We start from the raw sequence: 24,658 nt of genomic DNA, 5'->3' as shown, positions 1-24,658 counted from the left end.
GTATCGATGCATTTAAGGTGAGGCTGTGAGGGAGAAGGGAATAGAGGGTTACGCCAATAGATTTAGATGAGGAAAGACGGGAGGAGGCTCGAGTGGAGCATAAACGCCGGCATGGACTGGTTGGGCTGAATGGCCTGTTTCTGTGGTGTATATTCTAAGTAATCCTATGTAATTCTTTCTCTTCCTTCCACTGTCAGTGGCACCGAATAACAAACTAGTTAACAACATAGAGGTGGAGGAGATCGGGATATGTCCGAATTTGAACAATGTGGGAGTTTCACAGAGCAGGAGAGCTGAGGAGGCAGGAAAACTGAACGAGGGAAACCGTATGATAGGAACTAAGCAAGGGAAAGGTGATAAATGAGTGAGGGTCGGGAATGGAGATGTTAGTTGCCTCGTTAGCGCACACAAATGCCAAGAGTTTGAAAAACACTAAAAAGGAGATCTAGAGGGCTATGCTAAATAAGGAAGCTGTGCTATAGTGAGAATCACACAGCTTTGGTTTAGAATACGGACTAGAGTGGGGGGTAAAATTACAGATTGTTCGGAAGGGATAGAAGGGGGTGGAATGGCAAAGTATGTTAAAAGTGGCCAAGTGGTAACACAGATGAACAGAATTAATAATCTAAAATGCTTGGATTTAACACCTGCTGCATGTCGACACTAATTCTCATTACCATTTATTTCAGGAGCTCTGGTCCTGATGCTACTGGGACAACTGGGTGAGTTGTTGTGATCTTCACCTATAAGAGTTCAGCGCGTCTGTTAGCCGCACACTACAGATAGAATCCATATCTACCCACTTCACTCAAAACGCTTGTGCGACTCGAGTTCTGGGTTCATAGATAGAAAGAAAAGAAAGAACTTGCATTTCTGTCGTGCCTTTCATGAGCTCAGGATGTCCCAAAGCACTTTACAGCCAATAAAGTACTTTTTTGAAGTTTAGTCGCTGTTGTAATGTAGGAAACGTGGCAGCCAAATTGCGCACAGCAAGGCCCCACTCACAACAATGTGATAACCAGATAATCTGTTTTAGCGATGTTGGTTGAGGGATAAAGGACATCAGGGAGAACTCCCCTGCTCTTCTTCGAAATAGTGCCATGGGATCTTTTACATCCACTTGAGAGGGAACACTATTACAGGAAGTAAAATGTGTTCAAAAGTTTTTAAACGTGCAATGTCCGGTAAATGTACTGTTGAGCATATTCCGAGAAATATTAAAGACATTGAGTATGAGATCCTGTACAATTTTTTTGTTCTTCATTCGTTCATGGGATGCAAGCGTCGCTGGCAAGACCGACATTTATTGCCCATCCCTATGATGCAACTGAGTGTCTTGCTAGGCCACTTCAGATGGCAGATAAGAGTCACATATATAGGCCAGGCCAGATAAGAACAGCAGGTTCCTCACCCTAAAGGACTTTTGTGAATTGATTAAATAATTGGCAAAAAAGCCAGGGGGAGATGAGGAGAATTACTTTTACTCAGTGAGGTGATCTGGGATGCATTGCCAGAAAGGGTGGCGGAAGCAAATTCAATAGTGACTTTCAAAAGGGAAGTGGATAAATAAGAACATAAGAAAATAAGAAATAGGAACAGGAGTAGGCCATTCGGCTCCTCGAGCCTGCTCCGCCATTCAATAAGATCATGGCTGATCATCGACCTCAACTCCACTTTCCTGCACTATCCCCATATCCCTTGATTCCCATAATATCCAAAAATCTATCGATCTCTGTCTTGAATATACTCAACTTCTTGTACGAGGCCCCTTGGGTCAGAGCGATCATAATATGATCGAGCTCTCAGTCGAGATGGAGAGTGAGGAAATTGAATCAGAGACTAAGGTCCAGAACTTAAATAAAGGGAATTACGAGGGTATGAGACGGGAATTGGGTAAGATTGATTGGGTGGTGTTTCTGGGGGGATTGACAGTGGATAGACAATGGCAAGCATTCAAAGATAGAATGGAAGAATTCCAGAACATGTTTATACCGGTTTGGCATAAAAATAAACCTAAAAAGGTGGCTCAACCGTGGATAACGAGGGAAATTAGGGACAGCATAAAATAAAAAAAAAGGGCATATCAACTGGCAAAAAAAAGCACCAGACCGGAAGATTGGGGGCAGTACAGGATACAGCAAAAGAGGACAAAGGGATTAATCAGGAAGGGGAAAATAGAATACGAAAGTAAACTTGCAGCAAACATAAAGACAGACTGCAAAAGCTTTTATCGGTATATCAGGAGGAAAAGACTGGTAAAATCCCAAGTCGGTCCCTTGCAGTCCGATTCGGGAGAATATATAATGGAGAATAAGGAAATGGCAGACCAATTAAACTCATACTTTGGTTCTGTATTCACAAAGGAGGACACAAATAACCTCCCAGGAATATCGGCAAACATAGGGACTAATGAGAGGGAGGAGCTGACAGAAATTAGTATCTCTAGGGATATGGTGTTGGATAAGTTGAGGGGACTGAAGGCCGACAAATCCCCGGGGCCTGATAAACTACATCCTAGGGTACTTAAGGAGGTGGCCCTGGAGATAGCAGATGCTCTAAGGATCATCTTCCGGAACTCCATTGACTCGGGAACAGTACCCGTGGATTGGAGGGTAGCTAATGTTACCCCAATATTTAAAAAGGGGGGTAGAGAGAAAGCAGGGAATTATAGACCAGTAAGCCTTACATCGGTTGTGGGCAAAATGCTAGAGTCCATTATTAAGGATAAAATAGCGGAGCACTTGACAAATGGGGAAAGGATCGGACAGAGTCAACATGGATTTACAAAGGGTAAATCGTGTTTGACTAATCTGCTGGAATTTTTTGAGGAAGTAACTGGTAAAATAGATGGGGGAGAGCCAGTGGATGTGGTGTACCTTGACTTCCAGAAAGCCTTCGATAAGGTTCCACACAAAAGATTATCATGCAAAATTAAGGCTCATGGGATTGGGGGCAAAGTATTAACGTGGATAGAGAACTGGCTGGCGGATAGAAAACAGAGAGTTGGAATAAACGGCTCGTTTTCGGAGTGGCAGGCAGTGACCAGCGGGGTGCCGCAAGGATCTGTCCTGGGACCCCAGCTGTTCACAATATATATAAATGATCTGGATCAGGGAATTGGATGCAATATTTCCAAATTCGCTGACGACACTAAACTAGGAGGAGGGGTGGGCTCTGATGAGGATGTCAGGAGGCTACAGTGCGATTTGGACAGGTTGGGGGAATGGGCGGATACGTGGCAGATGCACTATAATGTGGATAAATGCGAGGTTATCCACTTTGGGGGTAAAAACAGGAGGGTAGATTATTATCTAAATGGCAATAGATTGGGAGATGGGGAAGTGCAGAGGGACCTGGGTGTTCTTGTGCACCAGTCACTGAAGGAGAGCATGCAGGTGCAACAGGCGATTAAGAAGGCAAATGGTATGTTGGCCTTCATATCAAGGGGGTTCGAGTATAGGAATAGGGATACCTTACTACAGCTGTACAAGGTGCTGGTGAGACCGCATCTGGAGTATTGTGTACAGTTTTGGTCGCCCCATCTGCGGAAGGATGTTCTTGCCATGGAAAGAGTGCAGCGGCGATTCACCAGGCTGATACCTGGAATGGCGGGAATGACCTACGAGGAGAGATTGAATAGTTTGGGCTTGTACTCACTGGAGTTTAGAAGATTGAGAGGGGATCTCATCGAAACATATAAAATTATGGCAGGCCTGGACAGGCTGAATTCAGAGAGAATGTTTCCAATGGCAGGGGAGCACAGAACCAGGGGCCACAGTCTAAAAATAGCGGGCAAATCATTTAAAACAGAGATGAGGAAGAATTTCTTCACTCAAAGAGTGGTGAGCCTGTGGAATTCCCTGCCACAGAGGGCTGTGAAGGCTAATTCAATAAATATTTTCAAGAGAGAATTGGATATATTTCTGAAGGCTAAGGGGATTAAGGGTTACGGAGAAAAGGCGGGGACGGGGTACTGAACTGGTAAGATCAGCTAAGATCTCAGACGAAGATCAGCCATGATCTCATTGAATGGCGGAGCAGGCTCGAAGGGCCGAATGGCCTACTCCTGTTCCTATCTCTATGTTTCTATGTTTCTATGTTTCAACGACTGAGCCTCCACAGCCCTCTGGGGTAGAGAATTCCAAAGATTCACCACCCTCTGAGTGAAGAAATTCCTCCTCATCTCAGTCCTAAATGGCTGACCCCTTATTCTGAGACTGTGACCCCTGGTTCTAGACTCCCCAGCCAGGGGAAACATCCTCCCTGCATCTACCCTGTCAAGTTCTGTAAGAATTTTGTATGTTTCAATGAGATCACCTCTCATTCTTCTAAACTTTAGAGAATATAGGCCTAGTCTACTCAATCTCTCCTCATAGGGCAATCCCCCCATCCCAGGAATCAGTCTGGTGAACCTTCGTTGCACTCCCTCTATGGCAAATATATCCTTCCTTAGGTAAGGAGACCAAAACGGTCCACAATACTCCAGGTGTGGTCTCACCAGGGCCCTATATAATTGCAGTAAGACGTCTTTACTCTTATACTCAAATCCTCTTGTAATAAAGGCCAACATACTATTTGCTTTCCTAATTGCTTGTTTACTACTTAAATACTTAAAAAGGAAAAGTTTGCAGGGCTATGGGGCAAGAGCAGGGGAGTGCGACTAATTGGATGGCTCTTTCAGGGAGCTGGCACAGGCTCTACTCGATGAACCAGGAAGTTACCGTAAAACCTGGTGTGCAAGCCCACCATTATTTGATGGTTGCTGTTGGGTTTTTTTAACAGGAAGATCCCTGAGTGGCTGGGATCATGAGAATGTCGCGCCAAGGAGCGCGATTGGTGTAAGATGTGAGGTACGGAGCTAAATCAGCTGAGGCTGTGACTAACTCCTTCTTCACCTATCAATCCGGGAACGACAGGTGACATGAGAAGAGCTAAAAAGTGGGGAATAATGAAAGGATTTGTTCGGCATGTTTGATGTCCGTGTTGCTGACACTGAGATTCTCTTGTAGGATCCTGCGCTCCACTCGTGACCTTTTGCGATGGCAAAGAAGTTGGAGTATATGTGGATCCAAATGACATTGCCAGTTTCTACCAGTGCCTGGGGAACATAACCGTCTACAGCACCTGCCAAAATAACCTGATCTTCGATGTAGGGAGTGTGTGGTGTATCCGTCCACCAACTGCTCTACCACCACAGAGCACAGTGGCAACATCGCAGGCTCCAGCAGCCATCACACAGGCTCCAGCAGCCATCACACAGGCTCCAGTGGCAACTCCGCAGGCTCCAGCAGCCATCACACAGGCTCCAGCAGCCATCACACAGGCTCCAGCAGCCATCACACAGGCTCCAGCAGCAACATCACAGGCTCCAGCAGCCATCACACAGGCTCCAGTGGCAACATCGCAGGCTCCAGCAGCCATCACACAGGCTCCAGCAGCAACATCACAGGCTCCAGCAGCCATCACACAGGCTCCAGAGGCAACTCCGCAGGCTCCAGCAGCAACATCACAGGCTCCAGCAGCCATCACACAGACTCCAGCAGCAACACCGCAGGCTCCAGCAGCCACCTCGCTGGCTCCAGGTAAGAAAGGAAGAGACAAGCAACAGTATTGTATTTATAATCAGCGTCTGGCTTTTAGAAAAAAATGTTTATTAAAATTCCTTGTATTTATATATCTCCTCACCTTGTTGCATCACCAAACGGTGAATTATCCATTGGAGTGAATGTAAGTATAGGTGTAGCTGGTAGAATTACCATAGTAAGCTTTTCTTAATAATAATCTATATATATAAATCGGTACTTCTGTCATTCTGTCTGTCTATCTGTCTATCTGTCTGTCATCGCGTGTGCTTATGGGTATGCACTCAAAAGTTACAGGGTGTACCTACGCGCGCGTTACCTCCAAAGAAAGCTTACGCTTCCGAGACGGTTTTAAGCGTATTTACGTTTCGGCTGGGCTAAAATCCCGCCCGCGGTATCCCAAAAACCTTCAACGTTCCGCTCATTAGCATCTCATTATCCTAGCATCTCATTATCCGCTCATTAGCGACAGAGTGACCTCGAGCTCGACCAATCGTACGCCGGGTTGCTGGCGTGTGCCGCCGGATCAATCGGTGCGCGTGTGGCCGGGCTTTATCGTTCTGAACCGAGATGAGTCGCCGCCATCTTGATTCCAAGCTTTTCCTTTCTTTTTCCCGCTTTCTGCGTCTTAAAAAGAAACATTGCTTTTAAAACACATATTGTTTTAAAAAAAAATGATTTAGAAAGTAATTAACTTATCTAATCTCATTCATTTTCCTACCTTTCCCGTTTTTCCAGTAGGCCTAGAAGCCTCGGCGTCTCCTCCGCACCCACGCCCGAGCTAGGCACCTCCCGGCCCCACTCGAAGGCTGGAGGGCCGAGCCTCAGCCCAGCGCCGCTAGGGTGCGCGCGCAGCAGGAGCTGAGACGTCTCTGGCTCGGCCGGGGGGCGGGGCTTGCTGAGCGTCCAGCGTTACCCTGGCAACCGGGCCCGCCGGACGTCTCGCACAGCCGCAATCGGCGGTCTTCACCTGGGGGGGGGGGGTGCCGCGCGCGCAGCAGGAGCAGCTGAGACGCGGCGTCTCTCTCTCTGGCTTGGTCAGCGTCACGGTTGCCCTGGCAACCGGGCCCACCGGCCGAGAGAGACGCCGCGTCTCAGCTCCTGCTGCGCGCGCAATCGGCGGTCTGCACCTCGGGGGGGGGGGAGGGGGGCCGCGACCCTCGGGGGGCCGCGACCCTCGGGGGGGGCGCCCCCCGCCCTCCCTTCCCCCCCTTTTCCCCCCCCCGCCCTCCCCCCCTCCCTTCCCCCCGCCCTTCCCCCCCCGCCCTCCCTCCCTTCCCCCCTCCCTTCCTCCCCCCGCCCTCCCCCCGCCCTCCCCCCTCCCTCCCCCCTCCCTCCCCCCTCCCCTCCCCTCCCCCCCCGCCCTCCCTTCCCCGCCCTCCCCCTCCCCCCTCCCTCCCCGCCCTCCCCCTGCCCCCTCCCCCCGCCCTCCCCCCCTCCCCTCCCCCCCTCCCCTCCCTCTCTTCCCCCCAGTCGCGCTCTCTCTTCCCCCCAGTCGCTCTCTCTCTTCCCCCCAGTCGCTCTCTCTCTTCCCCCCAGTCGTTCTCTCTCTCTCTTCCAACAACAACATTCCCTCGAAAAAGCCTCGGCACCGCCGGGCACTTCAGCTAGTTTAAATATGTATCCACATATTAAAGGCTCATTGTGTATTAGCTGAAAAAGTACAAGGTTGAGACTGGAGTATGGTAGACATTACCTCATTAACCGTTCATGAGAAGTGATAAGAAATACAATGGGCAGATAGTAAGTCAGTCAAGAAAATGTAAGGGATGACTTATTCCTTTTGTATAGGACATCGGAAGAGATAAGACTTTGAATGCTACAGAGAACAATAATGACTGCTCATGTGTGGGAATGCCTGGACTCTCCGGAGTGCATTAAACTACCTAAGACATTAATGAGCACGTGCAACAAATGGTAGCAGCTACCCTTCCCACTAAATGAGCTTACCTGTCAAAGCATACACACGGAATGTAATGGCGTATTGTACTCACATTGGTCCTACATAATTAACCCGATAAAAGATACAATACACTGGACCTCTTTTGGGGACTTTGACCTAGTCTTGCTGAGGGTAGCATAAGCAGTCAAGATGGCACGCTTGCGACCTCCTCAGGGGTCCTCTGCTAGTGCACTATGATCGATCTTGTATACACTGTATGTAAGGGGTTATGTTTTATTATCTCATTGACTTGATTTAATAAAGAGTTATAACCAGAGGTTTCAGTGCTTCCTAGTCCTTGAACTTGTATTAGAGGTAAAGGATAAATGACAATATTTTTTTTAATTTGTTTATGGGATGTGGGCGTCGCTGGCCAGCATTTATTGGCCATCCCTAATTGCCCTTGAGAAGGTGGTGGTGAGCCGCCTTCTTGAAACGCTGCAGTCCTATAATATCACCGCATAAGGGCAAAGGGATATATAATATTCTATATAAACTCAACAGCACAGGCTGGCAGACATCCTGTGCCAGAAAAGTCCCACAGACAACAACCAGATGAATGACTGGTTAATCTGTCCTTTTTTGGCGGATTTTGTTGAGCGGGGAGAGTTGTCCAGGACAGTGGGAGAACTCCCTGCAGTTCCGACAGGACCTCAGTTTAACGTCTCACCCGAAGGCTGGCACCTCTCAAGACACAGTGCTCCTGCAGGCACTGCGCTGGAATACCGACCTCGTTGTATTTGAGCGCTGGCGTGGGGGTTTGAACCCACAAGTTTCTGAACCAGGGGCAACAAAAATATTACCAGCTGAGCCAAGCTGACATTGCCTCTCTGTAAGTAATAATTTGAAGGGAGATTATATCTGGATTTTTTAATGAAATCTATTATAATCCCTTTGAATGATATGAGAATTTGCAGTAAACTGCTTCTTCTAAGGCAAGCAATTACATTTAGTAGCTTGTTCAATGAGGATCTGTCAAAATCTGCAGCCTCTGCTTTCTGTTCTGGGGAGATCTCGAAATCAGCCTGAGAGGAAGGAATTAACCTGGAGTACAGATTGTCAGTGTTTGACAGCTTCAAACAGCTGTGAAACGCTGATATTGCATCTGTCAAAAGGTCTTGACAGATGAAATATCAGTCTGTGACATCACCTGTTGCCGGGTGGTCCTTAATTGGCCTGCTGAGCCTGCTGGGCGGGCTCAACAAGGTCAATCAAGTCAAAATCGCGTGGGTTGGCTAGAACTCGATGGAGGCGGGACTACAACCCCGAAAGTTGTAGTCCCGCCTCCTACCCGACTCTTCAATGAAAATCCAGCCGATTAAGTGAGTGAGCCAAACTGTGGCAAGTGCAGTTCTGAATATGGGGAAGTGTGAGGCCATTCACCTTGAAGCCAAGAAAGACAAATCAGTGTATTTTCTAAACGGTGAGAAGCTAGGAACTGTGGAGGAGCAAACAGAGATCTGGGAGTCCATGTACACAAATCACTAAAAGCTGGTGGACAGGTATAAAGGCTAATGGAATGTTGGTCCTTATCTCAGGGGGTCTGGAGTACCAAGGGTGGAAGTGATGATTCAGTTGCACAGAGCCTTGGTCAGTTCCCATCTGGAGTAACTGCATTCACTTCTGGGTACCGCACCTCAGGATGGCTATATTGGTCTTGGAAAGGGTGCAGCGCAGACTCACCAGAATAATACCCGGGCTTAAAGAGTTAAATTATAAGGACAGGTTGCATAAACATGGCTTGTGGTCCCTTGAGTTTAGAAGATTGAAGGGGTGATCAACATGTTTAAAATAATAAAGGGATTCGATGGAGTAGATACAGAGAAACTATTTCCTCTGGTGAGGGAATCCAGGACAAGGGGTCAGAATCATAACATGAGAGCTGAGCCGTTCAGGGGTGAAATCAGGAAGGCTTGTGGAAATCGGGAATTTTCCCTTCCCAAAGGCTGTGAATGCTGGATCAATTGAAATGTTCAATGTCAAATATCACGATTGATTCAGCTACAGAAGTAATTTGTGTCAGAGAAGAGTCACAAGGCTGATACTTGATGTCAAGTGTTCTGGAAAGACTGGAGAGATTTGGGCCTTTCAGCCTTGAAAAGAGGTGCCTGAGAAGTGATGTGTAGAGGGATATATGATAGTTAAGGGAATGAAAATGGTAAATCCAGAATATTAGAGGGCTTGACAGGGTAGATGCTGAGAGGCTGTTTCCCCAGGCTGGAGAGTCTAGAACCAGTGGTCACAGTCTCAGGTTAAGGGGTCGGCCATTTAGGACTGAGATGAGGAGGAATTTCTTCACTGAGGGTTGTGAATCTTTGGAATTCCTACCCCAGGGGGCTGTGGAGGCTCAATTGATGAGTATATTCAAGACTGAGATCGATAGATTTTGGGCACTAAGGGAATCAAAGGATATGAGGATAGTGCGGGAAAGTGGAATTGAGGTTGAAGATCAGCCATGATCTTATTGAATGGCGGAGCAGGCTTCAGGGGCCGTACGGCCGACTCCTGCTCCTATTGCTTATGTTCTTATTACTGTAAGCTAAATAACAAGAGTGGACAATGTTAGATCCGTGATTCTGAGAGTATGATGTTTTTCAATAACCACACGGATGCTGTAACTTAACAATCAACAGGTATTTACTGGAGTAGGGTAGTTTCAAGACTGGGGTACAGAGGCATGCTCAAGGCTTATATACAGGTGTGGTCACTGCCGGTACTACAGTATACAGGAGCTGTAAAAGTAGTTGGCCTAGAAATTCAGTAGGCTTTGCGCCCAGTTTTCGCCCAAAGAGGGCTTTTGCGCCACTTGCTGAGCTTTCGCCGATATTCAGCGCTGCGGTAATGGCGGCGTTAGCCAGTAGCGCTGCGCCGCCACCGATGATGTCATCGGTGTGCGCAGTGCCCCGCTACTGCCCCGCTACCGGCCCGACCGCCATATTTAGTTGCGGCCGCCTCTTCCGCAGCGGCCGCAAACAGCGATCAGAAAACGGGGGCGTCCTGTAGCCTTAGTGGGGCGCTTTAAGGTGGAGGTGCGGCCAGCCGCTTTTTCGGCGGCCGCCTGCCCGCACCTCCTTCCCCGGCCTCCTCCACCACCCCCCCCCCCCGCGGCATTGCCGGCTGCTTTCCGCGAACCCGGCACTTCTCTGTGGTGCCGGGCTCATTTGCCGGCACTATCCAGCGGCGATCTCCCCGTTGCAGGCACCTCCCCCTTAAGAGAAGGAGGAGGCCTGCAGTACCGCAGCCTGCCGCTCCGCAGCGGGTGGCGCAGCGGCGCCTGGAGCGCTGAAATTCAGTTTCAGCGCCCCAAGCGGGGGCGGGCACACCCTGGAATAGCGCCCGGTTCCGACTTGGGGCGCAAAAACTGAATATCTGACGGGCGCAACTGGCTCCGCGCTCAGCGCTAACTTTTGGGCGCAAGCCAGCTGGCGGGCCCAAAGTGAATTTCTAGGCCGTTCTCTCTTAAAGGTACATACACTACAATTCCTCCCCTTTTAGATTAGTAGTACCCATAATATTCAAATAACAATTAACACTTTAACATGTACATTAAACAACAATAGTCCATTTATAGATTCAGTCTTTGGGGTGGCTTCCTGATCCTTTCGGGATAGCGCCTTTCCAGAGGTTCTTGTTCTTGGTGCGGAGGCGATTCTGGCCCCTTTTCATCGGTTAGTTCATCGGGTGCCACTGCTACTGGTTCGGAGGTAGATGCTACCGGTATGTCGGGTTCATCCCCAGGTACACAAGACATGGGGTTGACTCGTTCCTATTACGCTAAGATCTGATCAACGTGGCATCTCACAATGTTCTCCCCGACATCCACTGTGTACATTAATGGCCCCTGCCGTGTGCATATCGCCCGGGTTGCCATTTCTCTGTTCGGTAGTCACGGGCCAAGACTGGTTGTCCTGCATTGAAGCTCCTTGTCGGCTTCTCATTGATGTGCTGGAATTGTTTATCCTCAACATTTCTTCGCACATTTGGTCTAAGCAAGTCCAGACGAGATCGCAACCTTCGGTTAAAGAACATCATGGCCGGGGTCTGGTTGGTAACTGCATGTGTCGCGTTTCGGTAGGCTAATAAGAAATTGTCCACCTTATGCTGTAGTGGAATTTCATCATCGCACATGGCCTTTATCGCCTTCTTAAAGGTTTGTACGAACCTCTCAGCCAATCCATTTGTGGCTGGATGATACGGGGCGGATGTGTAATGTCTTACCCCATTCCTTCTCATAAATTTTCGAAACTCTTCGGACACAAACTGTGGTCCATTATCAGAGCAAATCTGCTCTGGCGAGCCGTTTCTGGCAAATATGGCCCGTAGGACTGCAATTGTTTTCTCTGTAGTGGTTGAGGACATTTTTATCACCTCAGGCCACTTCGAATGAGCATCCACTGCTATTAAGAACATTGAGTCCATGAATGGACCAGCAAAATCAATATGCACCCGTTGCCATGGAGAGGAGAGTCACTCCCATGGGTGTAGAGGGGCATGTGGTGGTGCATTTTGGACCTCCTGGCATCCTGAGCAGCTCTTGGTTAGGTCTTCGATTTGTTGATCGATTCCCGGCCACCACACATAAGCCCTAGCAAGGCTTTTCATTTTCACTCCCCCCAGATGACCTCCATGTAGCTCATTTAGCACTCTCTCCCTTAACTTGGGTGGAATCACCACTCTAGATCCACACATCACTGTCCCCTGGCATACTGACAGCTGTTCTCTTCTGGATGAGAATGCTGGCAACAGTGAGTCGCCATGTGTTGGCCATCCCCTCACTGTCAAATCATATACCCGAGACAGCGCCGGATCATTGCGGGTCTCCTTCTCTATATCCGCGTTCGTTACTGGCAATCGTTCAATTATTGACGAATAAAATATCTCGATAGGGTCCACTGCTAGTGCTTCCTCCACAGTAGGCAGTGGCAGGCGTGATAGCCCATCAGCGTTTCCATGCTGTTTTGTGCCTTTATATTCTATTTCATATTGACTCGCCCCTAGAAACAGGGACCATCTTTGTAACCGTTGTGCAGTCATCACTGGAATGCCCTTCTTAGGACTAAAGATGGAGACAAGTGGTTGGTGGTCAGTCAGCAAGGTGAACTTCTGCCCATGCAGATAGTGGTTGAATTTTTTTACTCCCCATACTAGGCTGAGGGCCTCCCTGTCAATCTGGGCGTAGTTGCGCTCGGCTGAGGTTAGTGACCGAGACGCAAAGGCTACTGGCCTCTCCAACCCGTCTGGGAATTTGTGCGACAGCACCGCTCCAATACCATAGGGTGATGCATCACATGCCAAACGAATTGGTAGTGCTGGGTTGAAATGGGCCAACACCTCTTTTGATGTGATCAATTCTTTACACTTCTGGAAAGCTCGTCTACGTTCGTCATTCCACTTCCATGGTACCCCTGTTTGCAGTAGGGTGTTCAGTGGGTGTAATACCATGGACAAATTTGGTAAGAACTTATGGTAGTAGTTTACCAGCCCAAGGAACGGCCTCAGTTGTGACACATTTTCCGGTGCTGGAGCCTTGACTACTGCCTCTCTCTTCATCGATGACGTGGCCACAATACGAGATCTGCTTCTGGAAAAACTCGCACTTGTGGCGATTAGCTCGTAGCCCATATTCCTTTAATCTGGTGAGCACCTTCTCCAAGTTGGCGAGGTGATCACTGTAATTTTCGCTCGTGACCAGGATATCGTCCAAATAACATTGGGACCCTGGAATCCCTTGCAGGACTTGATCCATCGCCCTTTGCCAAATAGCCGGAGCCGATGCTACCCCGAACACCAGCCGGTTGTATTGATAAAGACCTTTATGAGTGTTAATCGTAAGGTATTGTTTCAAGGCTTCTCCTACCTCCATTTGCAAGTACACCTGGGCTAGATCAATTTTGGTGAAGCGTTTACCTCCAGATAGCAAGGCGAAAATATCCTCAATTCGTGGAAGCGGATATTGTACCGTGTGAAGGACTGGGTTCACTGTCACCTTAAAATCCCCACAGATGCGGACCTTCTTTGGTTCCCCAGGTGTATTACTCAACGACCTCTTCATTACAGGAATGATGGGTGTAGCCCACTCGCTCCAGTCTACTTTGGACAGTACTCCTGAACGTTCCAACCCTTCCAGCTCTGCTTCGACAGCTGGTCTGATAGCATAAGGCACTGATCTGGCCTTAAGAAACTTTGGGCTTGCATTTTCCTCTATTTTAATCATTGCTGTTATGCCTTTTAGTGTTCCGGGTCCCTCCTGGAACACTTCTTTTGCGTCAGTTAGCATTTTTGACAGTCGTCCAGGTGTGACGTCGTCATCCTTTTTGGCCTCAACCTTCAGTGCCTGGATGGAATGCCAATCTAATTGTATCTTCCGGATCCATTCACATCCTAGCAGTGGTGGTCCTCCATCTGGCAACACATATATATCCATTTTAGGTATTTCCTGGCCTTTATATATCACTTTCACCCTTATTTTTCCTTTGGGGTAGACTTTTTGCCCCGTGTACGTCTTCAAGACAATCTCTGTAGCTTTCAAGGGTATATGTGAAAATAGCCGCTTGTAGTCCCTTTGGTTTATGACTGTTAGGGCTGATCCTGTGTCCAATTCCATTTTCACTTGGACTCCGTCTATCTTGAGTGTAACCCAGATAGTCTGGTGATCCTCCATTTTGGTTACCTTATGTAGTTTCAGACAACCCAGCTCCTTGCTTCCGGAGTCTGTGTCACTTTTCTGTTCGTCTGTACTACTGTCCATCACCTGGTGTACCTTTTTGTACTTCTCCTGTGGAGATTTCTTACTGTTGGTTTTCTTCCCAGACCTGCAGACCCTTGCTATGTGTCCTGCTTTTCCACACTGTCTGCACACTTGGTCCTTGAACCAACAATCCTTCTGGTCATGTGTTGTTCTGCCGCAGCGATAGCACTTCCCTGTTCCATAGGACATTTCATTGGTGCCATATTCTTGCGGTCTCCGTTGTATCTCTGCAGCGCCCCTTGCGGCTGCTTCGTGTGATACTGCCATACTGAAAGCCTTGTCCAGCGTAAGATCCTTTTCTGATAGAAGCCGTTTTTGGGTTCCTTCACTTTGCAGCCCACACACAAACTTGTCCCTTAACGTATCTGCTAGTCCCGCTCCAAACTGGCAGTGTTTCGATAGCTTGCGCAGTTCCGTTAGGTACTCAGCATTGCTTTCATCTTTGTGTTGGTTCCTTTTATGGAACTTAAATCGTTCTGCTATCAGCAGCGGTGTGGGGTTTAAGTGGTCCTGTAGGATTTCTACTATGCTTTTGAAATTCTTGTTTGTAAAGTCCGCACCTCAATAATACACGGACTTCGGGAGAACAGTTTAACAGGTACTTTACTGAACAAGAGGCAGCTTGAAACTGAAACTACAGAAGCCTGCTAGGGCCTTTTATACAGTGGTGGTCACTGCCGGTACTGCAGTCTAAGACCAGTTATTCCCTTAAAGGTACATACACAACATTGTTCACCGGCTTCTCTGGGGTTATAAGGTTTTGCAGTAACCCATAAGTTTTTGCACCCATGGAATTTAACAAAACCAGTGCTTTCCTAGCATCTGGCACTTCATTCGCCCTGCAGTACACCTCAATACGTTCCACATATGTCGCCCAATCTTCGACTTCATTGTCGAACGTAGAGATACTGCCACTCTTCGGCATCCCTGGGTGTGATTTAACTGTCAAAAATGGTGTCTCCTGCGCTTCCCCTTCTTCTCCGCTGGCACAAAATGGCATCTCCCGTGCTTTCCTTCCTTCCCGCGCTCGCCCTTCTTCTCCACTGCGGCTTCTAAAAATCAAATCAAATCAAATCAAATCAACTTTTATTGTCATTGTTAGTGCACAAGTGCAGTACAACGAAATGTAGGCTTGCGGCTCCCGAGAGTGTACATTTGGATTAAGACATTTAAACATTCAACATACATTTGGCTTGTAGTATATTAACATAAACATAACCATAATAAAGTGCATTGGCAGATGTGCAGGCTTTAGAGTTTATTTGTGGAGTTCAGTAGGATGACAGCCCTGGGAAAGAAGCTGTTCCTAAATCTGGTCGTACGGGTGCGAATGCATCTGTAGCGTCTCCCAGATGGCAGGAGGGCGAACAGACTGTGGCTGGGGTGGGTAGGGTCTTTGATGATGGACCGTGACCCCCGTCGACAGCGTTTCTGGTATATGTGCTCTATGGTCAGTAGCCGGGTGCCGGTAATGCGTTGGGCAGTTTTGACTACCCGCTGCAGGGCTTTCTGGTCATAGTAGCTACAGCTGCCATACCATACTGTGATACAGTTTGTCAGGATGATCTCTATTGTGCAGCGGTAAAAGTTAGAGAGGATCAGGGGTGACAGGTTACATCCCTTCAGCCTCCTTAGGAAATATAGGCGCTGCTGGGCCTTCTTCACCAGAGAGGAGGTATTGAGGGACCAGGAGAGGTCTTCCGTGATGTGGACTCCGAGGAACTTAAAGCTGTCCACCCTTTCCACCACAGCCCCATTGATGTGAATGGGGGTGTGACTTCCGCCTTTGGACTTCCTGAAGTCCACAATGATTTCTTTGGATGTTAATGGCGTCTCCCGTGCTCTTCCTTCTTCTCCGCAGCTCAATGGCGTCTCCCGCGCTCTCCCTTCTTCTCCCCGTGGACACTGTTCAGCTCTTGAGCCCTGGCTGTGCTCTGCGCGTTCTTTTTTTTTGTGCGCCTTTCCCGTTTCCGCTGCTCGGTCCTGAACCCGGCTGTTGCTTTACCCTCTCTCTCTCCGTTTGTTTTTTTCTCGACGCCGCTCGGTTTTCAACCCCTGGCTGCGCCCTGTGCGCTTCACCCTCTGTCTTACCCCGTCGACGCTGCTTGGCATTCTCTCCGCCGTCGGTCGGCTCCAGCCGCCGCTGTCCGGGAAGGGTCTGCGCTGTACCTGTCGTCAGTCTATTGCTGATCGTCGTGGCTGGGGAACGAAGCCCAGCTCTCCACAGCCTCCCCTGCGATGTTCACTCTCTGCCGGACGACTGGGCGGTTGCTCGTGGTCGACGCCCGTGTTTCTGGCCTCGACTTTCTTCCACCGCCCTCCCGGAGCGAATCCTCGAAGGGAAATGCAGAGTTGCAGGTAGATTCGAATCGACACTCGTCGCCACTGTTAGATCCGTGATTCTGAGAGTATGATGTTTTTCAATAACCACACGGATGCTGTAACTTAACAATCAACAGGTATTTACTGGAGTAGGGTAGTCTCAAGACTGGGGGTACAGAGGCATGCTCAAGGCTTATATACAGGTGTGGTCACTGCCGGTAGTACAGTATACAGGAGCTGTAAAAGTAGTTCTCTCTTAAAGGTACATACACTACAGACAAGGGGACGTAGATTCAAATTAAGTAAATTTAGGACTGATGTCAATAAATTCTTCACATAAAAATGATTAATAGATTTCCAGAAATAAAGTAAGAAAGACTTGCAATTATATAGCGCCTTTCTCAACCTCAGGGCCTCCCAAAACGCTTTACAGCCAATGAGGTACTTTTAAAGTGTAGCCACTGTTATAGTGTAGGAAACACACCAGCCAAATTGTGCACAGCAAGCTCCCACAAGCAGCAATGAGATAATTGACCAGATAATCTGGTTTAGTGGTGTTGGTTGAAGGATAAATACTGGCCGTGACACTGGGAGAACTCCCCCGCTCTCCTTTGAATAGTTCCGCGGGATCTTGTACGCCCACCTGAGAGGGCAGACGTCTCATCCGCATGACAGCATTTCCGACAGTGTAGCACTCCCTCAGTACCACTCTGGGAGTGTCAGCCTAGATTTTGTGCTCAAGTCCCTGGAGTGGGACTTGAAACCATGAAGGTGAGGCTGCTACCACTGAACCACAGTTGACACCTTGGATGCTGAAATGGGTCGGACTTTCGGGTCTTTCTGGGTGGCTGAGCGAAGACGGGCCGAGTGGCCTCACTCACCTTGTGATCTGGTGACCAGGGACAGTTCTCCTCTGACCTTCCTTCTCTTGTTCTCATCGGCCTCAGGATAAATGCTCCAGGTGGCTGTGCTGAAAGACTGAGACCTGGGATGGCAGGAATGACGTATGAGGAGAGATTGGGTCGATTGGGCTTATACTCGCTGGAGTTTAGAAGAATGAGAGGGGATCTCATTGAAACTTATAAAATTCTAACAGGACTGGACAGACTAGATGCAGGAAGGATGTTCCCGATGGTCGAGGAGTCCAGAACCAGGGGTCACAGTCTAAGGATAAGGGGTAAGCCATTTAGGACAGAGATGAGGAGGAATTTCTTCACCCAGAGAGTGGTGAACCTGTGGAATTCTCTACCACACAAAGCAGTTGAGGCCAATTCATTAAATATATTCAAGAAGGAGTTAGATATATTTCTTAAGGCTAAAGGGATCAAGGGATATGGGGAGAAAGCAGGGACAGGGTACTGAATTTGGATGATCAGCCATGATCTCATTGAATGGCGAACAGGCTCGAGGGGCCGAATGGCCCACTCCTGCTCCTATCTTCTATGTTTCTATGAAAGGGTCGTATTCTAAACCACTGCACCAGCTAACCCACTCAAGCTCTACTTTATAATGTAAAGCCCTGATGAACGATCATCAACCTGAAACGTTAACTCTGTTTCTCTCTCCACAGATGCTGAGTGTTTTCCCGGTTTTTCTCTCTTTCATTTACTTTATGATGTGTTCACATACATTCCGGATAACCAGGACATTTTTATATGACAGCAATACATGAACTTAACAATTTCTTCTAATGTTTATTAACAGTCTTCAGGTAAACTCTGACTATATTGGGGTTGAAATTGATCATCAACAATAACGCAAAATGGGTGACAGTGAATCGACCGCCCGGCTTACACCACCCCAGATTTTCCTTTCCAATGGATTCGCTATCACTCGTTTTCCACTATCTCCAAAGACCCAATTTCCACCCCCCCCCCCCCGTGGCTCCAAGTGCTGCAACGCGCCCGCCCTGGATGTCTGCTGCTGACACCATCAAAGATGGTCCAGAGAGAAGTCTCTTCATTTGCCGACCATTGGCAGATGCCCCGTGCCACTAGGGGCACATTTAAGGCGCACATCATCACAACTTTCTTGGAATGTCTGGCATAAAGAAAGCAAGACTTGCATTTCTGTAGCGCCTTGCACGACCTCAGGACATCCCATAGCGCTTTACAGCCAATGAAGTACTTTTATATAAAGTGTTGTCACTGTTATAATACAGTAAACGCAGTAGCCAATTTGCACACAGCAAGCTCCTATATACAGCAATGAGTAAATGAACTGATAATCTGTTTTACAGATGTTGATTGAGGGATAAATATTGGCCACGAAAATGTGGAGAATTCCCCATATCTTCTTCAAATAGCGCCATGGGATCTTTTACGTCCACCTGAGAGGGCAGTTTGGGCCTCGGTTTAACGTCTCATCCGAAAGACGGCCCCTCTGCCAGTGCAGCACTGGGAGTGTCAGCCCAGATTAGCTGGTCTGGAGCGGGACTTGAGCCACAATCGTCTAAACTCAAAGGCAGATACCAAGACATTAAGTCAAATGTGAGAGTTTAAGGGACGTATTTTCCATGCTCCACCAATCTACGCATTGCATGATTATTTCAATCTGCGTCTCAGTGGAGGTAGTTGAAATTTTAATCCTCCCCCAACATGGGAAGCCCCATTTTTTTATTCATTGATGGGATGTGGGCGTCGCTGGCTAGGCCTGCATTTAGTGCCCATCCCTAATTGCCCTTGAGAAGATGGTGGTGAGCCACCTTCTTGAACCGCTGCAGTCCATATGGTGTAGGTATACCCACAATGCTGTTAGGAAGGGAGTTCCATGATTTTGGCCCAGCGACAGTGAAGGAATGGCGATACAGGTCCAAGTCAGGATGGTGTGTGGCTTGGAGGGGAACTTGTAGGTGGTGATGTTCCCATGCATCTGCTGCCCTTGTCCTTCTAAGTGGTAGAGGTCGCGGGTTTGGAAGGTGCTGTTGAAGGAGATTTGGCGAGTTGCTGCAGTGCATCTTGTAGATGGTACACACTGCAGCCACAGTGCGCCGGTGGTGGAGGGAGTGAATGTTGAAGGTGGTGGATGGAGTGCCAATCAAGCGGGCTGCTTTATCCTGAATGGTGTCGAGCTTCTGAGTGTTGTTGGAGCTGCACTCATCCAGGCAAGTGGAGAGTATTCCATCACACTCCTGACTTGTGCCTTGTAGATGGTGGAAAGGCTTTGGGGAGTCAGGAGGTGAGACACTCGCTGCAGAATTCCCAGCCTCTGGCCTGCTCTTGTAGCCACAGTATTTATGTGGCTGGTCCAGTTCAGTTTCTGATCAATGGTAACCCCCAGGATGTTGATAGTGGGGGATTCAACGATGGTAATGCCATTGAATGTCAAGGGGAGATGGTTAGAGTCTCGCTTGTTGGAGATGGTCATTGCCTGGCACTTGTGTGGTGCGAATGTTACTTGCCACTTGTCAGCCCAAGTCTGAATGTTGTCCAGGTCTTGCTGCATATGGACACGGACTGCGTCAGTATCTGACGAGTCTCGAATGGTGCTGAACAGTGTGCAATCATCAGCGAACACCCCCACTTCTGACCTTATGATGGAGGGGAGGTCATTGATGAAACAGCTGAAGATGGTTGGGCCTAGGACACTGCCCTGAGGAACTCCTGCAGTGATGTCATGTGATTGAGATGAATGACCTCCAACAACCACAGCCAACTTCCTTTGAGCTAGGTATGATTCCAACCAATGGAGAGTTTTCCCCTTGATTCCCATTGACTTCAGTTTTGCTAGGGCTCCTTGATGCCACACTCGATCAAATGCTGCCTTGATGTCAAGGGCAGTCACTCTCACCTCACCTCTTGAGTTCAGCTCTTTTGTCCATGTTTGGACCAAGGCTGTAATGAGGTCAGGCGCTGAGTGGCCCTGGCGGAACCCAAACTAGGCATCAGATAGCAGGTTATTGCTGAGTAAGTGCCGCTTGATAGCACTGTCGCCGACACCTTCCATCACTTTGCTGATGATTGAGAGTAGACTGATGGGACGGTAATTGGCTGGGTCGGATTTGTCCTGCTTTTTGTAGACAGGACATACTTGGGTAATTTTCCACATTGCCGGGTAGATGCCAGTGTTGTAGCTGTACTGGAACAGCTTGGCTAGGGGCACAGCTAGTTCTGGAGCACAAGTCTTCAGTACTATTGCCGGAATGTTGTCAGGGCCCATAGCCTTTGCAGTATCCAGTGTCTTCAGCCGTTTCTTGACATCACGTGGAGCGCACTCAGCACTGCACTGAAGTGTCAGCCTAGGTTTGTACTCAAGTCTCTGGAGTGGGACTTGAACCCATAACCTTCTGACTCAGAGGCGAGTGTGCTACCCATTGGGCCACAGCTGAGGTATCTGCCCTTGGTTGGCTGGTATGTTCTAGGTCCCAATGAAGGACTGAGGCGTGCGACCTCTGACATTCAGAGTTTCTGCACTTGGCTCCATCCTCCTTATGATGATGGCTTTTCAAGGGGTGGGCGGAATCTTCACCCCCACTAGCCCATCCCAGAAAGTTCACCATTAGGCTGGGAGCAAATATAACCGGGTCCCCAGCCGAGTTTCCGGCTGGAAGTTACTGCCGGTGCAGGCTGGAATGGCCATGGATTTTCAGTCAGTCCTTTTTCATAAAATGACCAGAAGATTGTGTAGAATGGGTCTATACTCTCTGGAGTTTAGAAGAATGAGAAGTGATCTCATTGAAACATGTAAGATTCTGAGGGGGATTGACAGGGTCGATGCCGAGAGGTTGTTTCCCCTGGCTGGAGAGTCTAGAACTAGGGGGCATAGTCTCAGGATAAGGGGTCGGCCATTTAAGACTGAGATGAGGAGGAATTTCTTCACTCAGAGGGTTGTGAATCTTTGGAATTCTCTGCCCCAGAGGGCTGTGAATGCTGAGTCTTTGAGTATATTCAAGGCTGAGATCGATAGATTTTTGGACTCTAGTGGAATCAAGGGATATGGAGATCGGGCGGGAAAGTGGAGTTGAGTTCGATGATCAGCCATGACCTTATTGAATGGCGGAGCAGGCTCGAGGGGCTGTATGGCCCATTCCTGCTCTTACTTCTTATGTTCTTATGTTCTTAAGATGAAGAGAAGGTTGTTTCATGGGTACTCATCACTGGTGCAGGGCAGTCAGGAACAAACCTGAACAAGCTTGGTCCGAGATATTAGGAAACAAAGGAGGGCCAATTAGAAAGTCCAGGCCTGGGCCCTCACGCTGTTTGCTGCACCATCAACATACAACGCTACTGAGGGATGGATAATCCAATCAGTTGAGCTCCTTTTCTCAGCTGTGATGCTCAAGTGGAGACCAAGTGGGTAGTTGGAGTTAAGATACAGATCAGCCACGATCTAAGTGAATGGTAGAACAGGCTCGAGGGGCTAAATGGCCTCCTCCTGGTTCTATGTATCCAAGGTGGGAGGGAAATGTAATTTTACAGGGACTTTCCACCAAAAGGAAGAAGGGAAGAAAGGCCTTGTAATTAAATAACGCCACCCAGGACCTCAGGACTCCCCAAAGCACTTTACAGCCAATTAAATTCCTTTGAAGCGCAGTCACTGTTGTAATGTCGGAAACGCGGCAGCCAAATTACGCACAGCAAGATCCCACAAACAACAATGAGATAAATGACCAGATAATCTGTTTTAGTGATGTTTGTTAAGGGATAAATATTGGCCAGGACACTGGGGAGAACTCCCCTGCTCTTCTTTGAATAGTGGCCGTGGGATCCACCCGAGAGGGCAGACAGGGTCTCGGTTTAACATCTGATCTGAAAGACGGCAGTACTGCACTGGAATGTCAGCCTAGATTCTGTGCTCAAGTCTCTGAAGTTGTGGGCTTGAACCCACAGCGTCCTGACTCAGAGGTGAGAGTGCCGGCCATTGAGCCATGGATGATATACCAGGTTGTTTGTGAGTGTTTCCTGACCACTGACCAATGATGGCAATGGCAGTGTACTACACATCCTGCCTAATCATTTTATGTCACCTTGAAATGCATCTTTGGATAACCTGACGCAGACCCAACCATTGAATTTGTTCAGGACGTTTTCTCTGTACTTTGCTGACACTATATGATTCTATTGTAGGGATTTTATTCTTTTGCAATGGAAACCTTAATGGATTCTATGAAGATCCGCAGGATATCACCAGTTACTATTTCTGCTGGCTTGAAGAAACAAGCCACATCACCTGTGCACCAAATTTAGTCTTCAGCTCCATGGTTGTTGCATGTGTCCATCCATTGCCGGTCACCCTGCCAACAATCACAGTCCCAACAAGATCAACAAGGGACACCACGGCAACAACAAGGGAGACCCCTATAATGACAAGGGAGACACTTACAACGAAAAAGGAGACCCTTACAACAACAAGGAAGACCCCTACCACAACATGGGAGAGGTTAACGACAAGAAAGACCCCTACAACAATGTGGGAGACCCCTATAATGACAAGGGAGACCACAACAACAACAAGGGTGACCCCTATAATGACAAGGGAGATCACAACAAGGGAGACCCCTATAATGACAAGGGAGATCACAACAAGGGAGACCCCTATAATGACAAGGGAGATCACAACAGCAAGGGAGACCCCTATAGTGACAAGGGAGATCACAACAGCAAGGGAGACCCCTATAATAACAAGGGAGGCCACAACAACAAGGGAGACCACAGCAACAACAAGGGAGACCCCTATAATGACAAGGGAGACCACAGCAACAACAAGGGAGACCCCTATAATGACAAGGGAGACCACAGCAACAACAAGGGAAACCCCTATAATGACAAGGGAGCCCACAGCAAGAACAAGGGAGACCCCTATAATAACAAGGGAGATCACAACAACAAGGGAGACCCCTATAATAACAAGGGGGGCCACAACAAGGGAGACCCCTATAATAACAAGGGAGATCACAACAGCAAGGGAGACCCCTATAGTGACAAGGGAGATCACAACAGCAAGGGAGACCCCTATAGTGACAAGGGAGATCACAACAGCAAGGGAGACCCCTATAGTGACAAGGGAGATCACAACAGCAAGGGAGACCCCTATAGTGACAAGGGAGATCACAACAGCAAGGGAGACCCCTATAATAACAAGGGAGACCACAGCAACAACAAGGGAGACCCCTATAGTGACAAGGGAGATCACAACAGCAAGGGAGACCCCTATAATAACAAGGGAGACCACAGCAACAACAAGGGAGACCCCTATAATGACAAGGGAGATCACAACAACAAGGGAGACCCCTATAGTGACAAGGGAGATCACAACAGCAAGGGAGACCCCTATAATAACAAGGGAGACCACAGCAACAACAAGGGAGACCCCTATAATGACAAGGGAGATCACAACAGCAAGGGAGACCCCTATAGTGACAAGGGAGATCACAACAACAAGGGAGACCCCTATAGTGACAAGGGAGTTCACAACAAGGGAGACCCCTATAGTGACAAGGGAGATCACAACAAGGGAGACCCCTATAGTGACAAGGGAGTTCACAACAAGGGAGACCCCTATAGTGACAAGGGAGATCACAACAACAAGGGAGACCCCTATAGTGACAAGGGAGATCACAACAACAAGGGAGACCCCTATAGTGACAAGGGAGTTCACAACAAGGGAGACCCCTATAGTGACAAGGGAGATCACAACAACAAGGGAGACCCCTATAGTGACAAGGGAGATCACAACAAGGGAGACCCCTATAATGACAAGGGAGATCACAACAGCAAGGGAGACCCCTATAATGACAAGGGAGACCACAGCAACAACAAGGGAGACCCCTATAGTGACAAGGGAGACCACAGCAACAACAAGGGAGACCCCTATAGTGACAAGGGAGACCACAGCAACAACAAGGGAGACCCCTATAGTGACAAGGGAGATCACAACAGCAAGGGAGACCCCTATAATAACAAGGGAGACCACAGCAACAACAAGGGAGACCCCTATAGTGACAAGGGAGATCACAACAGCAAGGGAGACCCCTATAGTGACAAGGGGGGCCACAACAAGGGAGACCCCTATAATAACAAGGGGGGCCACAACAAGGGAGACCCCTATAATAACAAGGGAGATCAC

At 48.5% G+C, this 24,658-nt stretch overlaps 1 protein-coding gene across 1 annotated transcript in view; it reads left to right on the top strand.

The window, feature by feature from the left end:
• Nucleotides 1-1,177: 1,177 nt before the first annotated feature.
• Nucleotides 1,178-24,658, top strand: part of LOC147116889 (uncharacterized) — a 59,775-nt gene continuing 36,294 nt past the window's right edge. The window contains exons 1-4 of the mRNA XM_085987186.1: nucleotides 1,178-1,184; nucleotides 5,010-5,582; nucleotides 22,660-22,852; nucleotides 24,302-24,530. Coding sequence (XP_085843312.1) covers nucleotides 1,178-1,184; nucleotides 5,010-5,582; nucleotides 22,660-22,852; nucleotides 24,302-24,530 — 1,002 coding nt within the window. The remainder of the gene's footprint in view (nucleotides 1,185-5,009; nucleotides 5,583-22,659; nucleotides 22,853-24,301; nucleotides 24,531-24,658) is intronic.

This window comes from Somniosus microcephalus, chromosome 5 (assembly GCF_052327205.1).
Source record: "Somniosus microcephalus isolate GS21.2 chromosome 5, FLI_Smic_1.0, whole genome shotgun sequence".
Lineage (NCBI taxonomy): Eukaryota > Metazoa > Chordata > Chondrichthyes > Squaliformes > Somniosidae > Somniosus > Somniosus microcephalus.
This window is presented reverse-complemented; position numbering and strand designations above follow the sequence as displayed.